The 22,811-nt window shown below is 37.1% G+C and overlaps 1 protein-coding gene across 2 annotated transcripts in view; it reads right to left on the bottom strand.

Moving 5' to 3' along the window:
• The window catches only part of LOC116728259 (polypeptide N-acetylgalactosaminyltransferase 10-like), a 58,156-nt gene that overhangs the window by 11,147 nt on the left and 24,198 nt on the right, over positions 1-22,811 (bottom strand). For both annotated transcript variants that reach the window (XM_032576203.1, XM_032576204.1), the window contains exons 5-6: positions 4,286-4,471; positions 1,663-1,846 (exon numbers count right to left, since the gene is read on the bottom strand). In XM_032576203.1, the coding sequence (XP_032432094.1) occupies positions 1,663-1,846; positions 4,286-4,471 (370 nt within the window). The remainder of the gene's footprint in view (positions 1-1,662; positions 1,847-4,285; positions 4,472-22,811) is intronic.

The raw sequence follows: 22,811 nt of genomic DNA, 5'->3' as shown, positions 1-22,811 counted from the left end.
CCAATAACTAAATATTCCTTAAACATCTTTTCAATATCAACAAAATGGTTGTTCAAGCAATTAGAGACTATTCAGTGCACAAACTAGGTTTTAATAAGTTGTAACTAAGTTAACTATAAATTACTACAGTACTTGGAGGGTCTCCTTTATTTGCTTTGCTTAAACCTGGAGACGGTTCTAAGGAAATTGTGTATTTATCGTGACACTACTTCCTAACACATAACGGTGTACAGAGAGCACCACCCGTTAGCTCGCTATAGACTCTCTGAGCTGTGGAGTGGAGGGCTTGTTAGCGTCTGCTGAACCTGACTGTTGCTGCTGCACACCTGAGGCAAAGAATTAGGGCAGCAAGTGAACGCACAAACACTTGTTTGTGTCAGCCTTCAATGAAATCTCCTTCTGGCAAACGCATTATTAAACAAACGGATCTGTCTTGTCTACCCATCAACAACTGTATTATCCAGTGCAAGGAATGCACTAAGCTGCTCATAAATGTGCTCAACGTTGCTGTAACTACTCGTCTTTGATTAAATAGAAGATCGGAGGCAACATCCCTAAAGGTGGTCTTTTCTTGCCAAATTTGTCCCAGAGGAGGATCAATTAAAGGCAAACGGGGCAGATTTTGTACAGTCAGCCAAGAGAAAACCTCCGGGGCTTTCTTCACACCACAGGACCACTAAGCTGAAAACATCCCCACTGTGAAAAACCGACAGGTCTTTGCAGTTTTTACAAGACATGAACACAATCAAAGCAACACAGCAGATACTGAAGATATTCATGGGCGTCTTTTGAACACCAGAGTCAGTACAATGTTATATTTTTAACTTCTTGTTTTAGTAAGAAGAGCTAAGGAGATAAAAACCTTTAATGCACAATACAAATAGTCATAGCATAACTTCTGGGTGATGATTTATTATTCTTGTATAGGCAGCAAGAACCTTACCATACTATTGGTAGGATGTTTATACTATTAACATGCAGCCCAAACAATATTTATCAAATGCTTAATTACTATTAAAAATGATGAAGGAAAATGCAAAAACTTGTGTGGAAAGAATCTGAATAAACCACATAACTCAACAGTTTTTGAAAATATTTTAAACAGCAATACCTCTTAGTTGTTTTCTGTATAACTTTTCTTAAATTATAGTTGAGCAATTTTAACTCTTCTTTCCAATATTGCTTCATTGTTTCCATGTACCAATGTGTATTTAGTAATTTTGCCTTTTCATTATATTATGATATTCAAAACATTAAAATTTAAACTGTAATTTCTTTTGTAATGTCTATAGTGCACCACTGCTCTCAATGTAAGCAGATGAGGCAAAGTAGTTCATTGTTTCATTCTGCATTTGCTCTTTTTAAGCTGATTTCTGTCAAATCAACAGAATATTTTCTTGTTTTCACCTTTCAAAAATGTTTCTTTCTGTAAAAATATGCGCTAAGTAAAATAAATTTACATTGTTTCAGTTGCATCACCTTTTTAAATTCAACCTCAAAATACTCAACAAAACTGTAGGGTGAAATCTATCTAATTAAGTATTGTTTTAGTGTAAGGCCAATCAAATGGAAACTCAATCCGGAGATATTAATCCATTGTTTATGGTATATTTATGTTTTTGGTACAACTCCACCACATTTCTGGAGATTGCTGTTACTCACTCAAAAGGTTCAGTGGGGTCATCCCTCTTCATCTCTGGAGGAATGGGGATCCGTTTGTAGTACATCTCCCAATCAAAGGCCCCCCGCATGGCGTCCCCCGCCTGTGTGTCGTACCCAAAGTGGTCGTGGTCGATGACGTCTATCATGGGACACACAATGGTCTTCCGGTTCTGGGCAATCCGGTCTAAAAAGCACAGAAGGACACATTTGATTGTGTCTTAAAAATTACAGGAGGGGAATATACTGAATACTATGCAAATAAGTCATTTGACAAATATTTGAAGGGACAGGATTATTTCCTTTTTTTCCAAGAAGAACATTCAGAGTGTTTTCTGTGAGGTTTACTTTCTCCCATCTTAGCTGACTAAGAAGTCAACTATGATGTTTTCTCTTTCAGTTAATGCACTTTCGTTTCAACTAGTTACATTTACTCATTTACCTTTACTTGAGTAACTTTTTTGGGGAAAAAATACTTCTGACTGATGTTTTGATCCATTACTGAGCACTTGAGTAACCTTTTTACCAGATAGTTTCCAGAATACTGCAGCTACATTACCACAATCCAAGTGACATACTTTCAACTGATCCCAACTTGATTTGGAAAGAGTTTGATGGGGCGGTAACCTGGGTTAAACGTTCTGCTGTAAAATGAGTTGAAGTCGTGCTGAGCTGAACACTCGTCCTTAATGGCAAAAAGGGTCATTGAGAAAGTGAGAATGTGTTTGTGAGCAAATCCATGAGGCAGGGGAAGAGGCACTCAGCCTCTCAGTGGGGGTGATGTGCCTGTAAACGTCTCTGTGTCATTTAGTGGGCAACTTGATTGGTTCAACATTCAAGAAAGGAGTTTCAAAGCATGATCAACACATCAGGAATAATGAAATTTTAGGAAAATCACAACATTTTATAATTCTATGCAAGTTTTTTATGACCTGATAAAATTTCTGATGTGTCAAATTGGGTTGCTGACTTGAGAACTGAAAGTGTACTTCTGATGGAATTACCAAAATCAGTCTAGTGGCCTGGCAGAGTTGGGCACAATGAAAACTATATAGAAATTGGTATTTTTAGAGGATTAGGCCAACCTTTTACATTTGCTTTAAATCAAAATATGACCACCTATAAAAGGTTAATATGTATAATTTTCTAAAGCTAGTGTTCTTTAGAACCAAAAAAGCCAGCAGTGTATACTTTGCAATTAAAAGTACCAAAATTAATGAATTTATTTTGCTGTGAATTTGGGTATATTTAGGCATATTGTTACTCTTTACAAAACAGTCTTGTCAAAATTTGTTTGCTTTATTATGTCTTGCCTGCGTTCTACTCAGCAGTAGCGACAGAACATGTATCTATTCAAAGTTAAAGTACCAATGTCTAACACTGTGGAAACACAAGAAAGAGATGAGAATCTTTTGTGATTTATGGCCTCATTTGTTCTTAGATTTTGTTCTTAGATGGCATTTACAGCAGTATGTTAGGCATCAAATGTTAGGCAATAAACATATCATGTTTACTTACATACATTTTTCTGAGATTATTAAATAGGTACTGTTTGCAAACAAAAAATTTAATACATAAAAGCCTAAACATTTATAAGTTTAGGGACAAAATACTTACAGAAAAGGACATCAGAAAACAAATAACCTTCTAGAAACTGTTTCAGACACGTTTAACATAAAATGCTCCCTACCCATAAGATAATAAATGAAACAGAAGTTTTTGGAAGGAGGAGAAACAGACCCCCATTGATATCTAAAGACACAAACTTACAAGTAGTTTAAGCGAGTCACTTTGAAAAATGTGCATGATGGGAAGATTTCCAAACACATTTGGGACACTGAGATAAAATGGATATTTGCGGTTGTGCCTTGCAGTTACAAGCTGCAAGGTGGATATAAAACGGGGACAATGCTAATCATCATGCCAAAACTGCCATGATTATCTCCTTTGAAGATGCTTCATAAATATCTATATTCATAACATGTTTTTGAAGTATATAAAATCTAAAGGGGACGCAAAACTCACATTTTACACATTTTTTTTTACTTCCACTTGGGTGTCTACTGCTTCTAAAAATAGCTCAGGTGCTTAAAAAAGGACATCAGCTTTTGTCACTAAGTTTATGATTTTTGGTGTCTGGAAAATGTTTTGAAAACCTCTCAAATGTTAAGAAAACTGAGCTCCAGTATGTTTCACCAAGTTTTTTGTTGTTGACTTACCATCCAGAAACCACTTGTTGCATTCTTGTTGGTTGTGCAGGAGGCTCCGCTTCTGCTTTTCAAAGGTGTATAATTGCAATTTTGTTTGCAAACAAACATGCAAGTGTAAACGCTGAGTTGAGGGGGCGTGGCCAGCAGCAGTTTATTTGGATTTAAAGTGGCAGAGGCCCAATAATAAGTCATTCTGAAAGGAGCTCAAAATAGACAGAACTAAGCAGACTAAAATCTCATTATCTATGAATTATTTTGTGAAAAAAATTAATGAACATGTTGTATAGCCCATAGACCTATTTTAACCTGTTCAATGAAGCATAATAGGCATCACCTTTAAATTAAAATGTGCATCCTTGTGCGATATTAGTGGGAGACATTTTTGGTATTTTTGAATTCCTTTGCGTGTTCCTCACCCAGCAGAGGCGGCAGCCAGTTGACGTTGGCCTCACAGTGAGAGTCCAGGAAGGTGATGACCTCCCCTTTAGCGGCAGTGGCTCCCAGCAGCCGAGTCCTGATCAGCCCCTCCCTCTTCTTTGTCCTCAGGATGTGAACCTTGGGTACTCTCGTCATGTAATCCTCCAGGGCCACCTTCAGGTGCTCTGCACAGAAGAAAGGGGAGTGATAGGGATGGGGTCAATACTTCTTTCCATTTTTCTGGCTACAGTAATTGCTTTAAAAAAACTTGTATTTTATACACCCATTATTTGCTTTCAGCTCGACTCTTTCTTCCCCACTAAAGACCAGACCAACCCCCTCATTGCTGCAGACGAAGCCCTAATGTATCTGTCAATCTGAGCTGCATATATTAACCAGGTTAAACTGCTATTAACTAATATTAATGCAATATTGAACACTGAGCCTCGGCAGTACACTCAATATCAGTGTATACAGTATATATATATAACGCTTATTCCTACAGGTAAGAGGGATGATTCCGTTTTTTCATTTTTTATTCTCTTCTTTGGATTGAATGCTGAAGGATGATAAGAACGTTGGCTCTCAGAGCTCTCAGTTGTTTAAAGCAGTCAAAACATGACATATGACTTTGACAGCTTCTTTACAAACAGCCACAATGCAGCCTGTCTGAAATGTTGACCTTTTCAATTTATCTTTGAAAAACTTTTATTTGCTTCCCCGCCAAGTACAGACCTATCTGTGCTGCCTTTCTGCACTGCACAACGGAAATCAGAAATGTTTACTGACCTGCAGTAAAAGAAATCAGAAGGAGTTTTAATCCTTTTAGGCTTTTATGAATGGAAATGATGAAAGAAGTAGGGAGGTTATTTCTACAGCTACTTGTAAAAACTACAGACTGTAAAGAAGTAGATAGATGGATGGAAAATTGATGAAAATAATGAAAACTTATCCACATACCACCCTTAGTTAATATGACAGTTTTTGGTAAATTATTTCTACCTCTCCTTGAAAACATTGACTGAACTGTACTGGATTGAAATTGGACATAACTAGTTATGAATTGAAAACTTTTCTCAGATTTCACAAAACAGATTTAAAAAATACAAACACCACAATGACTCAAGTGTCTCCAGGCACCCAAGAAAATCTGACTCTTGTTGTTTCAACAGGTCTAACCACTCTGCTTCTGACACAACTTTCTGCCAAGTAGGACACAATGCAGCATTAAATTCAGTTTTACAAACATCTGCTGCCTTTTTGAGCTAATCCTTTCATTCTGAAAGCATACTGTTGTAAAAAAAAAAAAAAAAAAAAAAGACTGCTTGGTTATGAGTGCATCCCAAGCTAATCCCAAATCAAATCCTTTCATCCTTTTTGGAGTGATTTCAAATTACAGCCTTTTCTCCCTTTTTTGCAGATTCCATCTGAACCTACTGAAGGTCAGCTCTGTTTACTGAGAGCATCTTTACTTTCTTCATCACCGTCTGACCTGCAAAACGCTGTGAAATATGACTTTGCAGCATGGACAGAGGGTGTCCCAGAGGTCAGCCTCATATGCCAAGGAACGCTGTCCTCTGCATGCGCTCCCGCACTCCCATTAAAAACAGACCATTACACGGAGGGCTGTGTGTCTTTATGAACGCAACGCCTTACAAAGAGAGGCTTACATCATCCTGGTAGCGACAGAAAACGAGGAAAAATTAATCAGAGCACATTTGGCCCTTGTGTGAAAAGGCTCTGTTCATGGAGAGGTGAGGGAATACGATCGAGGCATTTAATTATGATTGGTTAATTTCCCTGAATGAATTGGAATACAGCTCATACTGTTTACCAAATGCAAGGAGGCCATTAATCAATGTAATGAGAGTGAGCTGATGTCGGCAAACACATTAGTCTTTATTAAAACGTGTCTGGAGAACGGAGGAGGGATGAGGATGCCGAGGTCACTTCAGAGCTTTGAAAAGATTTTGGAATGACCCAAAGGACATCATATTATCCATCCATCCATCTATCCATCCATTGTTTTCCACTACTTTCTCTCCAGCTGCTCTTGGGGGATCCTGGGCCGTACCAAAGCTAGAAGATAAAAATACACAAATGGAAGTCATCATCAAGCACCTGAATCACTTCTGCTGACTTCTTTTGATTCAGAGGAGCAGCATCGAAAATCTCAATTCCACCCAGTAATAATTTTAGCCGCTAATAACCAGGACCTCATTCTGCTTATTATCCTTATGAACGAGTCACCAAGACATTCTAACTCTGCAAACTCCTCACTTATAGCACAGTAGAGTTTGATTGTTTTAGGAAAGCTGGTCCTGGGATACAGAGTCTACTGGACTGTTGAGATTAAACTTTATGCAAAATTCACATTTTGAATTCTTTATACTTACATTCGGGTCTCAACTTGAAAAATTTGACAGAATTTTCTAATGTATTTGAATTCACTGAAATAGGTGTTCAAGAGAACTCCCTCTGGCTGCAGCTAGCCTGAGGCATTTCACCAAAATTCAATTAGTCTTGGATCCAACGTCGTATGCAGTGAATTAATCCCCAGACTCTGGCACATCACCAATAACCAGAGCTACTCATTTATTCTCCCAAACTATTCCCTCGTCCTTGAGGACTCCATTACTCTCTTAATTTTCCTCCTGAGTCCAAGGTCGTTGTTCACTTGACTCAGATTCTGGACACATGGTTAAATTCAAACATCTTCATGCATTTTTTTGGATGTTTTTCAAAGTATTTATCTTTTAAAGTCATTGAAAACCTTTAGTGCATCTTGATAAGAATAACCTATCAGGTCATACAAAAAACATTATCTAGAGAAAATAAATAAAAAGGAAAGGCCTGATATGACACGCAATCCCACTTGACACTATTGGCAACTAATCCATTCATTTTCCTTGGAGTTGACTTACAGGATCTCTAAGAGACACAGAAGACCATGGATGTTATAGCTTCTGTGGTAGTGCTGCCTATTCTAAACTACTAAAATAGGCAGTGGTAAGTATTTTTAGAGGGAATCTCAAGTATAGATTCCAGCTATGCACGGGTGGTTGTGTTGTCTAACCTCTGTGGATATCAGGCCTCCACCATGAATCAACACCCAGAGCCACTAAGTTGTACAGCACATGATGCCTGCCTCCTAACAGATATGTGAGCTGAACATCATATCAGCAAGTTTAAAGATATATATAAATCAAACATTACCAAAAATAAATAAAGAAGAAAAAAGTGCATCTGATAACGTGAAGGCTTTGACTTTTTGGGTAGAGGCCAAACAGTTTAGGAATAAGTGTTTTAATTTGTTTTATTTTTTTTTTTTTTGCTGCTCTAACCAGACTTCGTCCTCAATTTATGAACTGTATCTCCAATTTTATAAAGACTCAGTAAAAGATGTGAACATTTCAGCTGTTTTAATTTCAGTCAAGAGTTTAAATTTGGCTTGAAAGTGAAGCTACATTAGTTTTCGGTGTCATTACATCTGATTTAAATGTCGTATATTCTATGAAGACAGAGTTGATTGAATAACAGACATCTGCTGCCTGCGGCTCATTATGATGTGATGTGGAAAATCATCAATCATGTAAATGTCTGTATACTTTAGATAATTTATTAGCTAGCCCACCTACCTGATAATGTTGGTATGTAAACAAACCACCTTTAAATGTGCTGGTTCACAAGATTTATACTTTTAAGTTTAGAAGAAAGACAAAAAACAGAAAGTACAATTCCATACGTTCATGCCAAATAGTGGAGAAACTGGGCTATATTTTCATAGAAAATACGCATTGATTAACAAAGATTAGTTTTTGCAACCATTTGGTTGTACATTAACCAATAGAAATGCATGTTTTGATTTTTATGAAGTCTACAAATATCTGGCTTGTGAGAGGGAAAATACCTTCTAAATGTCTATTTTCTTCTATACATAATTAGCTTCATTAGGTGATAGAGCAAATCACTGAATTTTATAATCTAAATAATTACTTTAGAACTCAGTGTGGTATTTTAAAAATCTATTTTGATGGTGTTGTCCTGAGGTTTGGTCAATTGTTGGCTGCTGCCCCACCTGAAGGTTAAAACCCAAACTTTGCAGAACAGTTTGGATTATATTGCATTTGCTTTTGCACACCGTTATGCTACGACTTTCTAAACCATGTGATCCACGCAAAGTACAGACTGATGTTGCTCTTGAAGGCAAGGGCATCACTGATATGATGCAAAGACAGTGAGTTTTCTGCTACTCAGCCTTTGCTAAAGCTGAGAAGAGAAAAGAGACCAAGAAGCACCAAAGCGAGCCCACGGCAGATGCAATGGAAACTGTAGCAATTACATTTTTAATGTGCTTATTGTTAAAACCATCGAAACCTTGAAGAAGAGATTTCAAAACCAGGCGATGTGAGTTTGGAGAACTGCTCAGCTTCCAAAAACTGAATGGTGGTGAATTGCACAGCCAGTGTGACAGACTGCACACTGAGTACTGGACATGAATTTGACATTGATGGAACAGAACTGGCTGTGGAAATCAGCAATCTGCCAACCCTGCCTTCTGATAACATGACTGCACTGGAGCTTTTCTCTTTCATCCAAAAAAAACCAAAACAAAAATAAAAACTGTATCCAAATCAATGTATTTTCCAGCAGATTGCCCGCACTCTCCTTCACCGCTCTGGTCTTGCCATAATCAGATTTAACAGAAAACAACAATGTGTTTTGCATTATAGGAACGAGGTTAATTCATAATGTTTTTGCTGTAGTTTATGTATTCAGATTTTGGTAGTATATAAGTGTATTACAATTTTATTTCTGCTCATTTGCAAAGTGAACCAGTTTATCATCATTATTGTTTTTATTATAGTTAAATTCTATTTTGTTATTAATAAGATCTTTGTTAAAGACTAAAACCAGCAATCATGACTAAGCATAAAACAGAGACTCTACTAAAAGTTTAAATGTGTCAGTGAAGTGGATAGCAGTAAAAAGTCCTTAGAAAATGCAGAAATTTGATGCAACTTTTAACACAAAGGACCTGCGAGCATGGAGAGATGTTGGGTACCAGGAGTCTTGTGCCTGGAAATAACATAAATACAATGAGAATTTCTGTCTGTTTGCTGCAGTCTCAAACATGGCATTTGGTTTTGAATATTCTTTATTTTAAAGTTTGAATTGATATTATCATGGCATAACTATTCAATATCAAACACCCTTAGATTTTCCGCTTTTGACTGCATGTTTTCAATGCATGAGCACTAAATTGTGATCAAAACAAACTATTCTTCCTGGAGCTCAAATGTTTTTGTTTGTGAGAATGTCTGTCATTCCAGTGGTAAGTGTCTCAAATTCAGATAGTATTGATGAGTTCAGAGAATATAACGCATCAAAAGAAAGAAAACAAAACAATGTGAAAGTGTTTTCCAGTATGTCTGCCTTGAAGAACATTTTTGCCTAATGTGTGTGTCGTTTTATTTGCTTTACTAAAGTAAAAATAACGTCCTTGAATCACAGTGTCATGAACATTGAAAGAGCTGCATCACACATCAGAGTGTCTCTAAAAATGTTGAATGTGCTAAATGGTTTTTAAATGAAGCTTTACACTACACCGGTCTGTAAATATTTCACTGGAGCTACAGTAGATGCAGTTCATGTTGTTTTCTGACAGTGAGTTTGACTCATACTGTTTTGTGCTCTCCAAGAAGATGTCTGAATACACACACACACACACACCGACACACGCCCCCGCACGCAAACACACACCTTACCACTGATGGCTCTACATCTCTAAATGGCAACTCTCAATTAGCTGCTTTTGTCCTCCGTCGTTTGTCTCCCGCTTCATATCCGCCGTCTCTCCGTCACACTTCGCTGAGCACCATTACCTCATTATCTCCCTTCGTTCTCAGTCAGGAGCAGAAACGCACACACCGACCAGAATGAATAAACATGTCGAACTTTGTTCAGTGTTTCTGCACTGCCGCCTCGCTCCCTCTCTTCCTTTCCCTTCGCCTGTCTCACAAATCATTCCCTATCTCCCCCATCGCCGAGGCTTCCTCTCCCCACCACTCCATCATTCTGATGGTGAGGCTGCATGTGTTGATAAGAAGCTTCAAAGTAGCTCTGCGGTGCTGACAGCAGCCCTCTCAGGCAGCCAGTGGAGCTAAATTATTTAGAAAATAGGTCCTGAAACTTAAACACACTTATTATTCAATGAAGGCATGAGGTCTGTTCTCAACTGGTCAAAAAGTCATCAAACATTTTTTTTTTGTATATGTATATATATATATTCTTGACAAAAAAATGTTTGTCACACAAATCTTAGATCGATCGATCGATAGATAGATAGATTTACCAGAACATGTATGTGGCCACAAGCTTAAACATGTCCTTGTACCTCTTTTGTTGCCAAAACTATCCTGACCTGAGTGGTTGGGTTTTTGGAACCAACAGATAGTTTAATTTCAGCCTGTTCCAAAGTCAGGGCTCCGTGGATCACATTTTGTTGTGTAGCACAACCTACAAATGCTGGGGAGATCCGAGGAATCTGGAGACCAAGACAACACTTCGAACTCATTGCTTTGCTCCTTAAACCATTCCTGAGCTTTTCCTGTGTTGTAACATCCTACGTTATCTCTCTGAGAGAGTCCAGAGAAATAGGAAACACTGTTCATTTCTCAATGCCTCCTGGAATAATGTTTGGGTGGGCATCAACGTAACACCGAAGTAGCAGGATCGAAGGTTTCTCTAGTTAAACAACACACACATATTTGGCCGCCCTTGTGATGTAGAGCAAAATATAATTCATCAGACCCAACCAACTTCTTCCACTGCACCATGGTCAAGTTCTGGTGATCATATGCGCATTATTTGCACATTTTTGCTGATCTGTGGATATGCTTTACCAGACACAACCAAGAAGCGCCTTCTGTTTTGACACATTGTTCTTGAGAGCAAACAACACCCAGCCTTTGTTCTCCACTTGTATCAGAGAACATTTTGCTGCCTATCCCCATCACCAGTTATCACTTTTTCCATTGTTGGAAAGCCTTTGAGAGATACTAGTCACTGCGGACGCAGAACCAGTGGCACAAAAAGTGGGTATGCACTGTATGCGATACATAGGGGTATCATGTGAAAGGGGCTGCTAAAATGATGGCGAAAAATTTATTTCTAGTGGCATTTTTTGTATTTAACAACTGTTTATGCTTTGAAAACTAACGTGTTGGTATACATGTCAACCCAAAAGAGCAGGAGTTTTATGACCTTTGTCAACTCACACAAATCTTTTTCCATTTCCAAACATCAACTTTGATGTTTGGAAGTGGCCTGATACCTACCAACAAGAACCAGAGCCCATTATGAAGAGATGATCATTGTTATTTTACCTTTCACTTGTCATAAAAGTCTGTATGTTCAGTGTAGTTATCTCTAATTTACTAAAAGCAACAGAAAACCGGAACAAGTAGCTATGAAAGGAGTTCAACTCCTGCCTGGCAGATCAATTTTTCACCCTGTGCCCTAATGTTCCAGGAAATGTTAAATTATGCCAAAACTAAATGAATAAATGTGCCACTGACTAAGAAAAACACACAGCAGCTTCTTAAACAGGATAGATATGTTGAACAGAATTGTTTATAGGAAGCCGTTTCAGACTCTGAATGATGTTGATATCTGAAAATGTTCACTACAGAAAACATATGACAGAAAAGATGTCTGAAAGTGTACTTTCTGGGTTTTAGAGGTTTTCCATTGACTAAAAGCAATTTTCTTCAAAACAATAAGAGCTGCTAGCTTCCTGCTCTTAACCCAACATAGAGTCCAAACTGCACTGATCTTAGAAAATTACCCTTGTGTTACATTCCAAAGAAATACAGTACAGACCAAAAGTTTGGACACAACTGTGTGTCCAAACTTTTGGTCTGTACTGTAAGTAAAACTTCAAAGTAATAGGACTATCCAGTGAGAAAGACACCCAAGACAATTTATAATAGCTAAAAAAAGACAGTATTATCCCAAATTTAAAAGCCACTATGATGATGATTCTTCAGATATTATTAGATAATCGGAAGTCTGTGTCCGGAAAAATCTGACTTCTTTTTCATGTCTCCACATCAAAGCTCTTTAAAAGAAAAAAAAATCATTAGTATCAATATTTCAATTATGTGAGAAAAAAAATATTCAGTTGACCTTGGGATTGGGGGCAAGTTTGTTCAGACAGTAGATAGTAATCTACACTATGCGTGTTTAATTTTTATCTTTTAGTTCTGAATGTTCAGATGTTTCTTCATGTCACTGTGAGAGTTTTGTTTTTGTTCTGTTTCTCCAACAAAACACTTTCGTACCCAAGCTAGACCTTGTCTCTGGTTGTACAATATAATTTAATTAAATTTAAAAACACAGTACAAAACGTCTAAATATTCTCAAGTCAAACAGAAATGACTCATACAAAAGTTTGGTTTTTTTTGACAGATACAGGACACTATAGGCCATTTTTTTTATTTCAAACTGATGAATAAATGCAGCAACTCGAGGGATATATGTCTTTCAGATATGGCAAAAATCTGTCAGAGCTCAGACTCCATTAGTGTCATTCTTATCTTGAATTGTGGCGTAAGAAGAAAAGCCTTGTTCAAGAAAAGCTTTTCTCCTCTTGATGTGGTCATTCCAACTGACTGATTGAATTTCAGCCTGAAAAAGGGGGGATTATTTCCTCACTGCTGCATTCATTGCCTTGACTGTACACCTGCGGTATGAGAAGTCAGTTATTTTCCTCCACAAAACCATAAAAATCTGCTCCTGATATATTTCCGCACACGTACCAGCAGACCTCCTGCACGGAGCGCTACAGTGGTTTGAGACTAAAGGCAGCACTGGTTCCTGCTGGGAGCCATTCTGTGTGCCCACAAAACTGCCTTTACATCCAGAATGGAAATACATCAAAAGTTCCTTTGCATACATCCATCCCACACTCTTATTTGAAATGAAGTATGGCAGCCATTTGCTCAACTGATCCCATCGGGAAGCAGAAAGTGGGAAAGTAATTGGACAATCAATCTGCAGATGGCAGGTTTCCTTCACACAGGAGCTGATAGTGCAGCATGCCAGAGCTGTCCTGCTGAATAAATATGGGCTTTGTTTCTGGCTCTGATTACATGACACATCCTTTTTCACTCCTGAATGAGCATTCTGTGTGATTGACAAATGCGACAGAAGTATTTACACATGAGGCAAATGAAATAACAGGAGAAGCAGTTTTGTTTTCCAGGCTGTGGGCAAACATAAGAATTCTTATGTCCAAAAAGGAGACAAAGCGGCAGCTTTATGTATTTGGCACAATTAATAAGGACATATGAGAAAAATCTACAATCCATGATATTTTTAGTCTCTTAACAGACTGTGAGCTCAGAACATGCAGAATTTAAAATATCATTCACCTTCAGTTGCTGTAATTCAATCAATCAATCAATCAAATTTTATTTGTATAGCACATTTCAGCAGCAAGGCATTTCAAAGTGCTTAATTGTGTTTTAGGTACAGATTCAGAAAGTTTTTATTGGCAGTGAACCACGTTGCACAATTATTTTAATTGTCCACTAATTAACAATATTGTTAAAAAAGCAAACATAATTTACAAACCCCCAAAAAATTACTTTAACCTGATTAGTATGCTTTTTCTAAGCAATGCAAAAACAAAAAAATCTTACTAAGCATTTTTGTCTAATTTCTAGTGCAATTATCTTAATACTCAAAGAAAGAAATGAGAAAAAAATTATTTACAAGTAACTTTTCAGCAAGACAGGATTTTATTTCAAGCAAATATATTCTTAATGTTAACAAAACATTTTTCCCATATTTTAAGTGAAAATATAATCAATATTAAGGAATTATTTACTTAAAATAAGCTCATATCAAACTCAAAAGTGACTGGTCTTATTTCAAATATACTAAGATATTTGCACTGGAATCTAGACCAAGCATACTTGGATGTTGTGTACTTGTCCTGTCTAGATATTTCAGGCATACCACATGGAGAAGATGGCTGCCTACATGTTAGGATATTTCAAGAATCCCTTCTAGTATAAAAATAAATTAATAAAAATCACTAAGTGCTTCATAATAGTACAATAACCCAACAGCCAATAATTCTAATGAGTAAATTTATTATAAACTTAGTCACACAAAATTAGTTCAAAATTTAAAGCAAGGATTTTAAATTCATATTTTTAGTCACAAGGATCTCTTTGAGATCTAAGAGCCTTTACTGTGAAATAAATTATTCTTTTTTGCACTACAACAATTAAAAGTTGGAGTCATCTTGAAGATCTTGACAAACAGGAGAATCTGCATGATGTAAAGCAAATAGAAAAACTTAAATCTACTATTTCAGTTAATTCTTCTGAAAAACAATAATAATTTGAGCAAAAGCAACCTCAATGGTTTATGAAGCTTATCTAATGGTAACCGAACCTAAATTAGCTTTCATTGGGATTTATTATGGAGACCCACTGTCACTGGTGTAAAATATATATATTGTAAAAATTTTACTGTTTTTTTTTTCTTTTGCAATATTAATCTTCCAGAGAATTTGTGACTTGATTCAGCACAATGGCAGCCAGACTACCTGGCATCTCCTCTCAACTTCTCCGCTTTGAATCCCTGCTGTGCCTCGACCAGGGGAGATGAATGAATAATTCTTTTGCCTACATCATTAAAACCTGAGCAAAGTTTTCTGCCTCGACTTGATCTAATGCGCCAGCAGAGTTGCAGGTGGTCCCGCTGGCAGGCTGCCAGGTGTGAGGGTTTCACCCGGCAAGACTTTCACCTGCTGTTGCATCTATAAACGCTTTTTTTATGAGTTACTTAACGAGCTGGAACATTACCTTGTGAATATTCATGTGTGGTAAAATGCTACATGTGGTTTTGTAAGTAAATATATCTGGCTTATCATCTTTTGATGAAAACATAGTTGAATAAGATCAATTTAAAAAGTTGTAAATTATGATCTCCCAACAACAGGAATACATTTTCAAGTCTTGACTGTAAAAAAAAAAGGGACCCAAACTGTCATCCTGTAGGTGTTGTCTGGATGCTATGTGACATTGAAGGTGACCTATTATGCTTCATTGAACAGGTTAGGGTCGGTCTATACAGAACATGTTTTGCATAAAATTATCCTTGTATAATCCAACTTTAATCTTCTCGGTTCTGCCTATTTTGAACTTTCAGAATGAACTGTTTTAGGACTGTTTGTCACTTGAAATCCAAATAAGCTGCTGCTGGATACACTCCCAAACTCAACGTTTACACTCACGCATGAAAATGTCTGCAAACAGATGCACAATTATATAACCGTACATCTTTGAAAAACAAAAGTGTAGTCTCCTGTACAACCAACAACAGCGTAGCTAGTGGTTTCTAGATGGTAAGTCAACAACAAAACACTTGTCGTTTCCAGCATATCTGTGTGAAAATTCCCTTTTTTTTGTGAACTATAGGCCTCTGTTGACATGAGCAGGCAGGAGAAGCAGGCAGAGTGAGAAGGGGTCCCAGCCATCTAGAGATTCCCTCTGGACCTCCTGAAACCTAGCAAAACTTGAAATTTCTTTTCAAAACACTTGTAACTCCCCACTTTATGGTTCCAATGCCAAATATACCTTAAGATGCATTAATAGAAGGAGCATAAACCTTCTTAGCATTACTACAGAAGCTCACAATAGCATATGTCAAGCTTCCCAAGCTCTATTTCTTTTGAATATCTTAGATATGCTCCATAAAAGAAATCTGCTAATTTTCCATAAATGCATTAGAGTTATGTTCTAAAGAAAAAACGCAAAAAGCTGAACACATGAATGCTGAACTGTGAATGGGTGACACTGTATATACCGCTACGTCACATGTCATCCTATCCTTGGGTGAATGTTTTCTACCCCAGGCACTTTGCTGTCAGAAAGCATTTTCAGGTCTTCAGAGGATTGTGCACTGATTAAGAACATCATCCAAAGTAAAAACCAAGGGTGTCCGTTCTTTCAAAACTGGTGCCCTGCATGTTTTATATTCCAGATTTATTTGACACAGCTGAATTAATGGCTAAATTACCTCCTTTACCATCTTCCTGGTAATGACTAATTGATTTGATTTAGGGGCATTAAGCCAGTGGGAAGATCTAAAGTGGACAAAACACCCATTCTTGAGAAAGTGAACTTCACTATTCAAAACTGTTGTCCACTCAGGGCTTACCTAGAAGCCGCATTTACATTCAAAATAGCCGAAAAGGAGAATCCAAATGGAATTAAAAAATAGCCTTATATTTACTGTCAAAATAGATTTTACAAAAGACAATTCTGGACGAAAAGTGGAACCCATATGGTTGTTAAACATGTCGCATGATCTGAACTCACTATCTTACTACCCTTTGTCCCACACATGAGGCAAATGAAATAACAGGAGAAGCAGTTTTGTTTTCCAGGCTGTGGGCAAACATAAGAATTCTTATGTCCAAAAAGGAGACAAAGCGGCAGCTTTATGTATTTGGCACAATTAATAAGGACATATGAGAAAAATCTACAATCCATGATATTTTTAGTCTCGATTTATTTAGTAAATCAAACTAGGTTGCATACCAGAACCCCATTGATACTCCTGATTCATTCTATACTAACCAGCCTGCTCAAAATCTACACATTCCCCATAAGTGTGAGAAGTCAGAAGGAGATGGATAGATGCACTGCAGTAAAGAGATTGCACCTTTGATCTACGTAAAGAAACAGCTTTGCTGAAAGGTAATTTATCGGTCAGTTGATGCTGGAATGTTTCAAGACCCAGCTGAGGTAGTTAAAAGGTATTTGATTCGGATATCTACTGGATAGCTTCATTTTGAGGTTTTGAGGCATCTCCCACTGGGAGGAGTAGCAGGGGCTGAACCCTGGAAGTGCTAAACCTTCCTTCTGGCCAGGGGATGCCTTGGGGTTCACCAAAAGAAAGTTGTGACAGGGAGAGCTTTTTTTTTTTATTTCAGTGTTGGACCTTACCTACGTGACCAGAGATGGATGGATACATGAACTTACAGGAAAATAGATAGGAAATCAAAGCAAGAGGTTGAACTAAGAATTTTGAGCTTTTGGCACTAATATCATGCTTAGTTCAGGATTTTAAGTACTTTGAAATCCATTTGCTCTTTACACATGGTTTGCTTCTCTTTACCTTATACAGATGTATCTATCTTTACTAATGCAGACACGATGAAATCATTTTTCAGTTTTTCTTTCCACCCAAATATGTGAAGTTATAGCAACTTTTGCTATCCTGTCTAGTCATAAATCCATGAAATGACTTGGGCTCCACCAGTATAATTCATCACTCATACTCAAAAGCAAATGCTAAACTGCGCGGATCAACTTTTTCTTCCACACAGTAGAGAGAAGATGAAGAAGATGAGGAATTGCTCTACTGCTATGAAGCCAGAAATGTATTCTTCCACCTCAGCATCTTTTCAGACAATTTGATTTGTCCAAAAACATTGTTACGGCATAAAGTGTGACGAAAGTAAAAGTTAAAGTAATGTAAAAAACAACAACCACAAGGTAGGAAAACCAAGCTAAACCAGGAAAACATAAAAAGTGTTTTCAGCTCTGCTCACATAACATGCAAGCTGTCTGTCACTCAGCATCACAGTTGAAGTGTTGGCTCTATATTTGAGGTGACTGCTGGTCAGATGTGGCAAAAGGGTGAGAATGGAAAGAGCAAAACATGAACTGAGAATCAGAAGCCAATAAGAAATGTTTGCTCCCCCTTAAACCAAAGGTGTGAAAAACGTTACCATTTTGTAATCCTTTTTAATGCTAAGGAATCTAAAGCGGTACATAGCCCAGTCAGGTGTTAACATAAACAAAAATGAAGAGTGAGCTGTTTGGCCACAATAACAAGGATGCTTGGAGAACTCTGTCCTTTTTGAGATTTGGTTTTAATTTGTGTTTTGTATATTCTACAAAACTATTTATCATATTCAGTTCATTTATCTGTGCTCTGCTCTTCCATAGGTATTCGTGTCACTGTGGGAGCGACATGAATATCATAAATCCCATGATTTGCTCACTTGCATTCCCTGTCATTCTACACTCTTCCCCCAGTGTATAAGCTCACTGGTTTTCATTGTTCCTTGCTGGATTCTACTGTTGTTCTTCTGTGTTTCACATGAGTTTTTCTTAGGTTTTTAAATCCATCAGTCCACACTCCACTATGTGTCTGTCATTGTCCTGCAGCTATTTGGGTCCTCCTCAACAATACCGAAAGATGACAGACTTAAAGTAAGACTTTTAAACTTAACATCTCCCTGTCAACTGTTATGTATGCTGTTGACACTATAATGGCATGCAGGAGTGTCTCAAAATTCTCCAATTTAACTTTCAATCAACAGTGTTCCAATATTAAACTTCTAGAATTGCCTTATCAATTCAACTATAGTTTAGACATTTTGCTAAACTATAGTTGGTTTGTATGGACAAATTATGTCATGTTGCAAATACGATTGGACCCATGTGCAGACAAAATTGAGGACAGCTGATGAAAGAAGAGGATAATAATAAGAAGAACAACTAGAAAATTCCTTAAGAAATTTAACCTGCCAAAGTGTGCTGGTCGGTTTGCTAAAGAGAGCTGCAATGTAATCAATAGCATGTGAAGAGTCACAATCATGTTGACGAACCTGGACTTGCACCATTCAGTATGTTAAAATACTGAATACTGAATGGTACATCTTACTAATGTAAGACTAAATGCTGTCAGTAGCATGTGGGGTATCATTAGAATGTTGTCTTAGATTGACTTCCTACATTCAGTGTTGTAAACATGGCTAATATGTAAGAAAAATAGCTAAAAGCTTATTTTAGGGAAAAGGCTAATGCTAATGCATTTTCACTGCGCAAGACAGTGCCCTGACCTGAGAGAAAAAGATAATGCAAGGAAATATTATTGCACCACCGTAGGCGGTGCACAGGTGGGGGGCAGTGAAATGCTAATGTTTGTGCTAATGTTAATGTACTGCCTTGCTATGCATGGCAGCGCACTAACCTAAGAGAGAGAGATAATACAGGCTAATATTATTGCACTGCCTACGGCGGTGCACTAACCAGAGGAGAGTTTTAAGGCTTTTATTTAGAAATTTTCAGTAAGCTTTATTTTAAATGGCCACACTAATCCCATGTGTAACAATGGTTGGATAAAATCAGTTATAAAATGCCCAAATCACAAGTAATTCTGAAGGCCAGTTCATTCCTCCTCTGTAGTAACTGACAGTTCCACCATGTTGTAGTTCTGCCATAGTTAGAACAGTGATGCGTTTTTGTAGTTCTAATCAGCTGCTCTGCCTTGCTCTTTGTTCTGTTGCTATGGTAATGAAGCATTGGGGAAATGGAAATATCAAAGCCACCTAAAGGTCTAATCAGAGCCAAATGGGAACAGCTGAGGTAGTGTGCAAGCAGAGGGGAATTAGGTAATGGTAAACAGCTGTGGAAGGGATAAAAAATAAAAATAAAAAGACAGACTGAGGAAAGGTGAATGATAAACAGAAAAGTTAAAACTCAAAGAAAAAAAAAAAAAAGCTAACAAAGCGAGTAAAATACAAAAGCCCAGAGAGCAGAAGTAATGAATAAATCAACTAACACCAAGTAATGAACCATATGTCAAGAGCTAAGAAAGTAAATATAAAACAAGGGGGTGATAAAAGGAGATGAAACCCAAATGAAACCCAAGACTCTGACATAAATGAGCCTTAGTGTATAATTATGCTCCTTTGTGGATAAAGAAAAATCAACAATTCATATTTAAAGGATTGATTTATGTTGAATTATGTATTATTCCACTGAAAATTAGCAGTTCAAATAATTAAAATAAAACAAAATAACTAATAATAGGTCCATCACTCCTGTGATAAAAAGTTTATTAAATTATCACCCAAACTTATATTTGAGATGCTATTTCTCTATTCTTTATGTGCATTAGATGTGATGCTGTTCATGTTTTAACATTTAATTTGCAATCATGTTTGATTGAAAGATAGCAACACATACTGATAGGCAGATAGAAAAGAAGTGTGGTAACAAGAAGTATGAAAAAGATAAAAAACAATCTCATGATGCTTGTGGGATATGGAGAGAAGAGTATAGGTTCCGGATCAAAATCTGCCACAAGGCAGACATGCTTTAAAAAATAAAGATGTATTCTTCACTTTCAGATTCACTGAAACTCGTCTTTCAGCAGAAGGCTGAAAGGTTCAATCATGCCATGAGACATGAAGGTTGCTGTCAACCCAGCAACAGGGAAACCTTGAATCCAAACAGACATCCCCAATGTTTAAATAGCTGGAAAATATAAAGCAGTAGTCAGTTGATTCTGAAAGGGAAGAAACTTCACTCTCCATCACAAGTGAACACTGTAGAGTAACAGAAACTAGAGTAGTAGGGCAGCACTAAAAAAAACAGAAACTTTCTTATGTGTTCATCACTGATAATCTGATCTGAACAAGACTCATTCCAACTGATGCATGGAAGCATGAAGATTTTTTTAAACGTTTAATTACCTAAGCCATTAATACAGAATTCTAAATTTACCATTTCATGTTATCAGTGGTTACCATGGTTGTTTGTTTGTACCACATTGGCTGACAATATCCATCCTGTCATGTGTAACTTTCTTTTGATTCCCACTTCTAGCAGGATGATGCATCATGCCAGAGAGCACAATTTATCTCAGACTGGTTTCCTCAGCAGAATAATGAGTTCACTGTTGTGCAACAGCCTCCATAGTCACTAAATCTTAATCCACCAGAGCACCTTTGGAATGTGGTGAAAAATTGATGTAAAGCCAACAAATCTGCCCCAGGTGTATGATGCTATCATGCCAAAATGAACCAAAGTATTCATGAAAAGTCATGATCAAAGCCCAAAGCACATCTAAAAAGTAAAATAGTTGTTTTTTCCAAACTAACATTTTGTGGCATTTTTTGAAGTAAACAGATTCAATTGCAGCATATGTTTGCCAGCATTTTGTTTCTGCTTCACTTGGCAGTGGGATGGTTTTGTCTCAAAGCCCTTGATGTTTGTTAACCTCTAAATGAGCCTTAGGCAGTGGAACATTTCATTACAGTCGACAGGACGGGCACTAAACATGTCCTTCAGTAAGAGACGGTGACGGTAAGCGGTAATTAACAAGGTGTAAAACACTTCATTTAGTGCTGTAAGGAATAATAACTGAGAAAATCTGCCTTTAATTCAAGGAGGTGTTAATCAGATATATAGGTTTATTCTGTAAAGGCACAATATTTCAACACTGAGTCAGTTTAAAGGGCAAATTTACTATTGGTCTTTGCAAAACTACTCACCTTTTGAATTTCTCACATTTTGTCAAGGTACAACCAAAACTTCAATTGTATTTTCTCGGCGGCAGCTACAGCCGACGGAGGCTCTGCCACTTTTTAATTTTAGCCTTGATTGAGGGACAGATAAGCCCTGATCTGCCAAACTCAGGGACTTGGTAAAGACATATGACTGAACAGATTATAAATGTATGGAGGTGCATCACAGTACAGCCGTATATATCATAATCTGTATGAGACAGAAGTCGAATCCTGAACGATCAGTAATGGTATATCTTGGGAGCACTTAGAACTCTAGCGGCTGCATTTTAAACAAGCTGTGGATGATCTAGGAAGGTTGTACTGACATAAGGGCAGATCAAATTACAGGTAGCAATGACAACTGTGATAAATCACCATCAAAAGTAACTCCAAATTTTAATGGTGGGTTTAATGTATGCAGAAAGCAAGTCTAGTTGTCAAACATTCTGCTGCACCAAGATATTCAGACCACAAAATAGAACTTTGGTTTCCTCCTGCATAAATTGAAGAAAATTGTCCAGGAAATAAGATTTTACATTATTCAAATTCCGTAAAACCGAAACATTCACATATTTCATTAAAAGTAATAAAAAAAAAACATAACATCATCAACATATTGATCAATGATCTGAAAAGATATGACAATCAAATAATAAATAAAACATGACCAAGAAAACAACTGAGTGGAATTCCATGCTTAGAAGTAACAAATGTGAAAACAAAAACCTGACAGAAACTTGTCTATGTAAAGTAATTGAACAGATTCAAAATATTTTAGCATACATTTGTAAGAATTACATTGATAAAGCAAATTTTTCACTTTTGAGGTTCATACATGCTAAAACCTGATTAATGTAATGTAATCTAGCTGAAAATAAAACTATTAGAGGTTCTGAAAGTCTTGAGACTAAGTCTGAGGTTCTCTTCCCATATCTTAGAATTATTCAAGTTACAAGCCTAAATCCTAAAAACTGGGGATCTGTGGCAAGACTTAAAAAGTTATGAGTCCAAAGTTGGACTTTGGACTCAATATGGAGTCAATCTGACTTCAAAAGAAGATGGGGCAAACATTTCAGTCTCTAGATGTGCAAGCCTGAGAGAAACACACCACAAAAAGCTTGCCATTGTAATTG

Source organism: Xiphophorus hellerii, chromosome 11 (assembly GCF_003331165.1).
Source record: "Xiphophorus hellerii strain 12219 chromosome 11, Xiphophorus_hellerii-4.1, whole genome shotgun sequence".
In the NCBI taxonomy this organism is placed as follows: Eukaryota; Metazoa; Chordata; class Actinopteri; order Cyprinodontiformes; family Poeciliidae; genus Xiphophorus; species Xiphophorus hellerii.
Note: the sequence above shows the minus strand (reverse complement) of the source record. Positions and strands in the feature narration are given on the sequence as shown.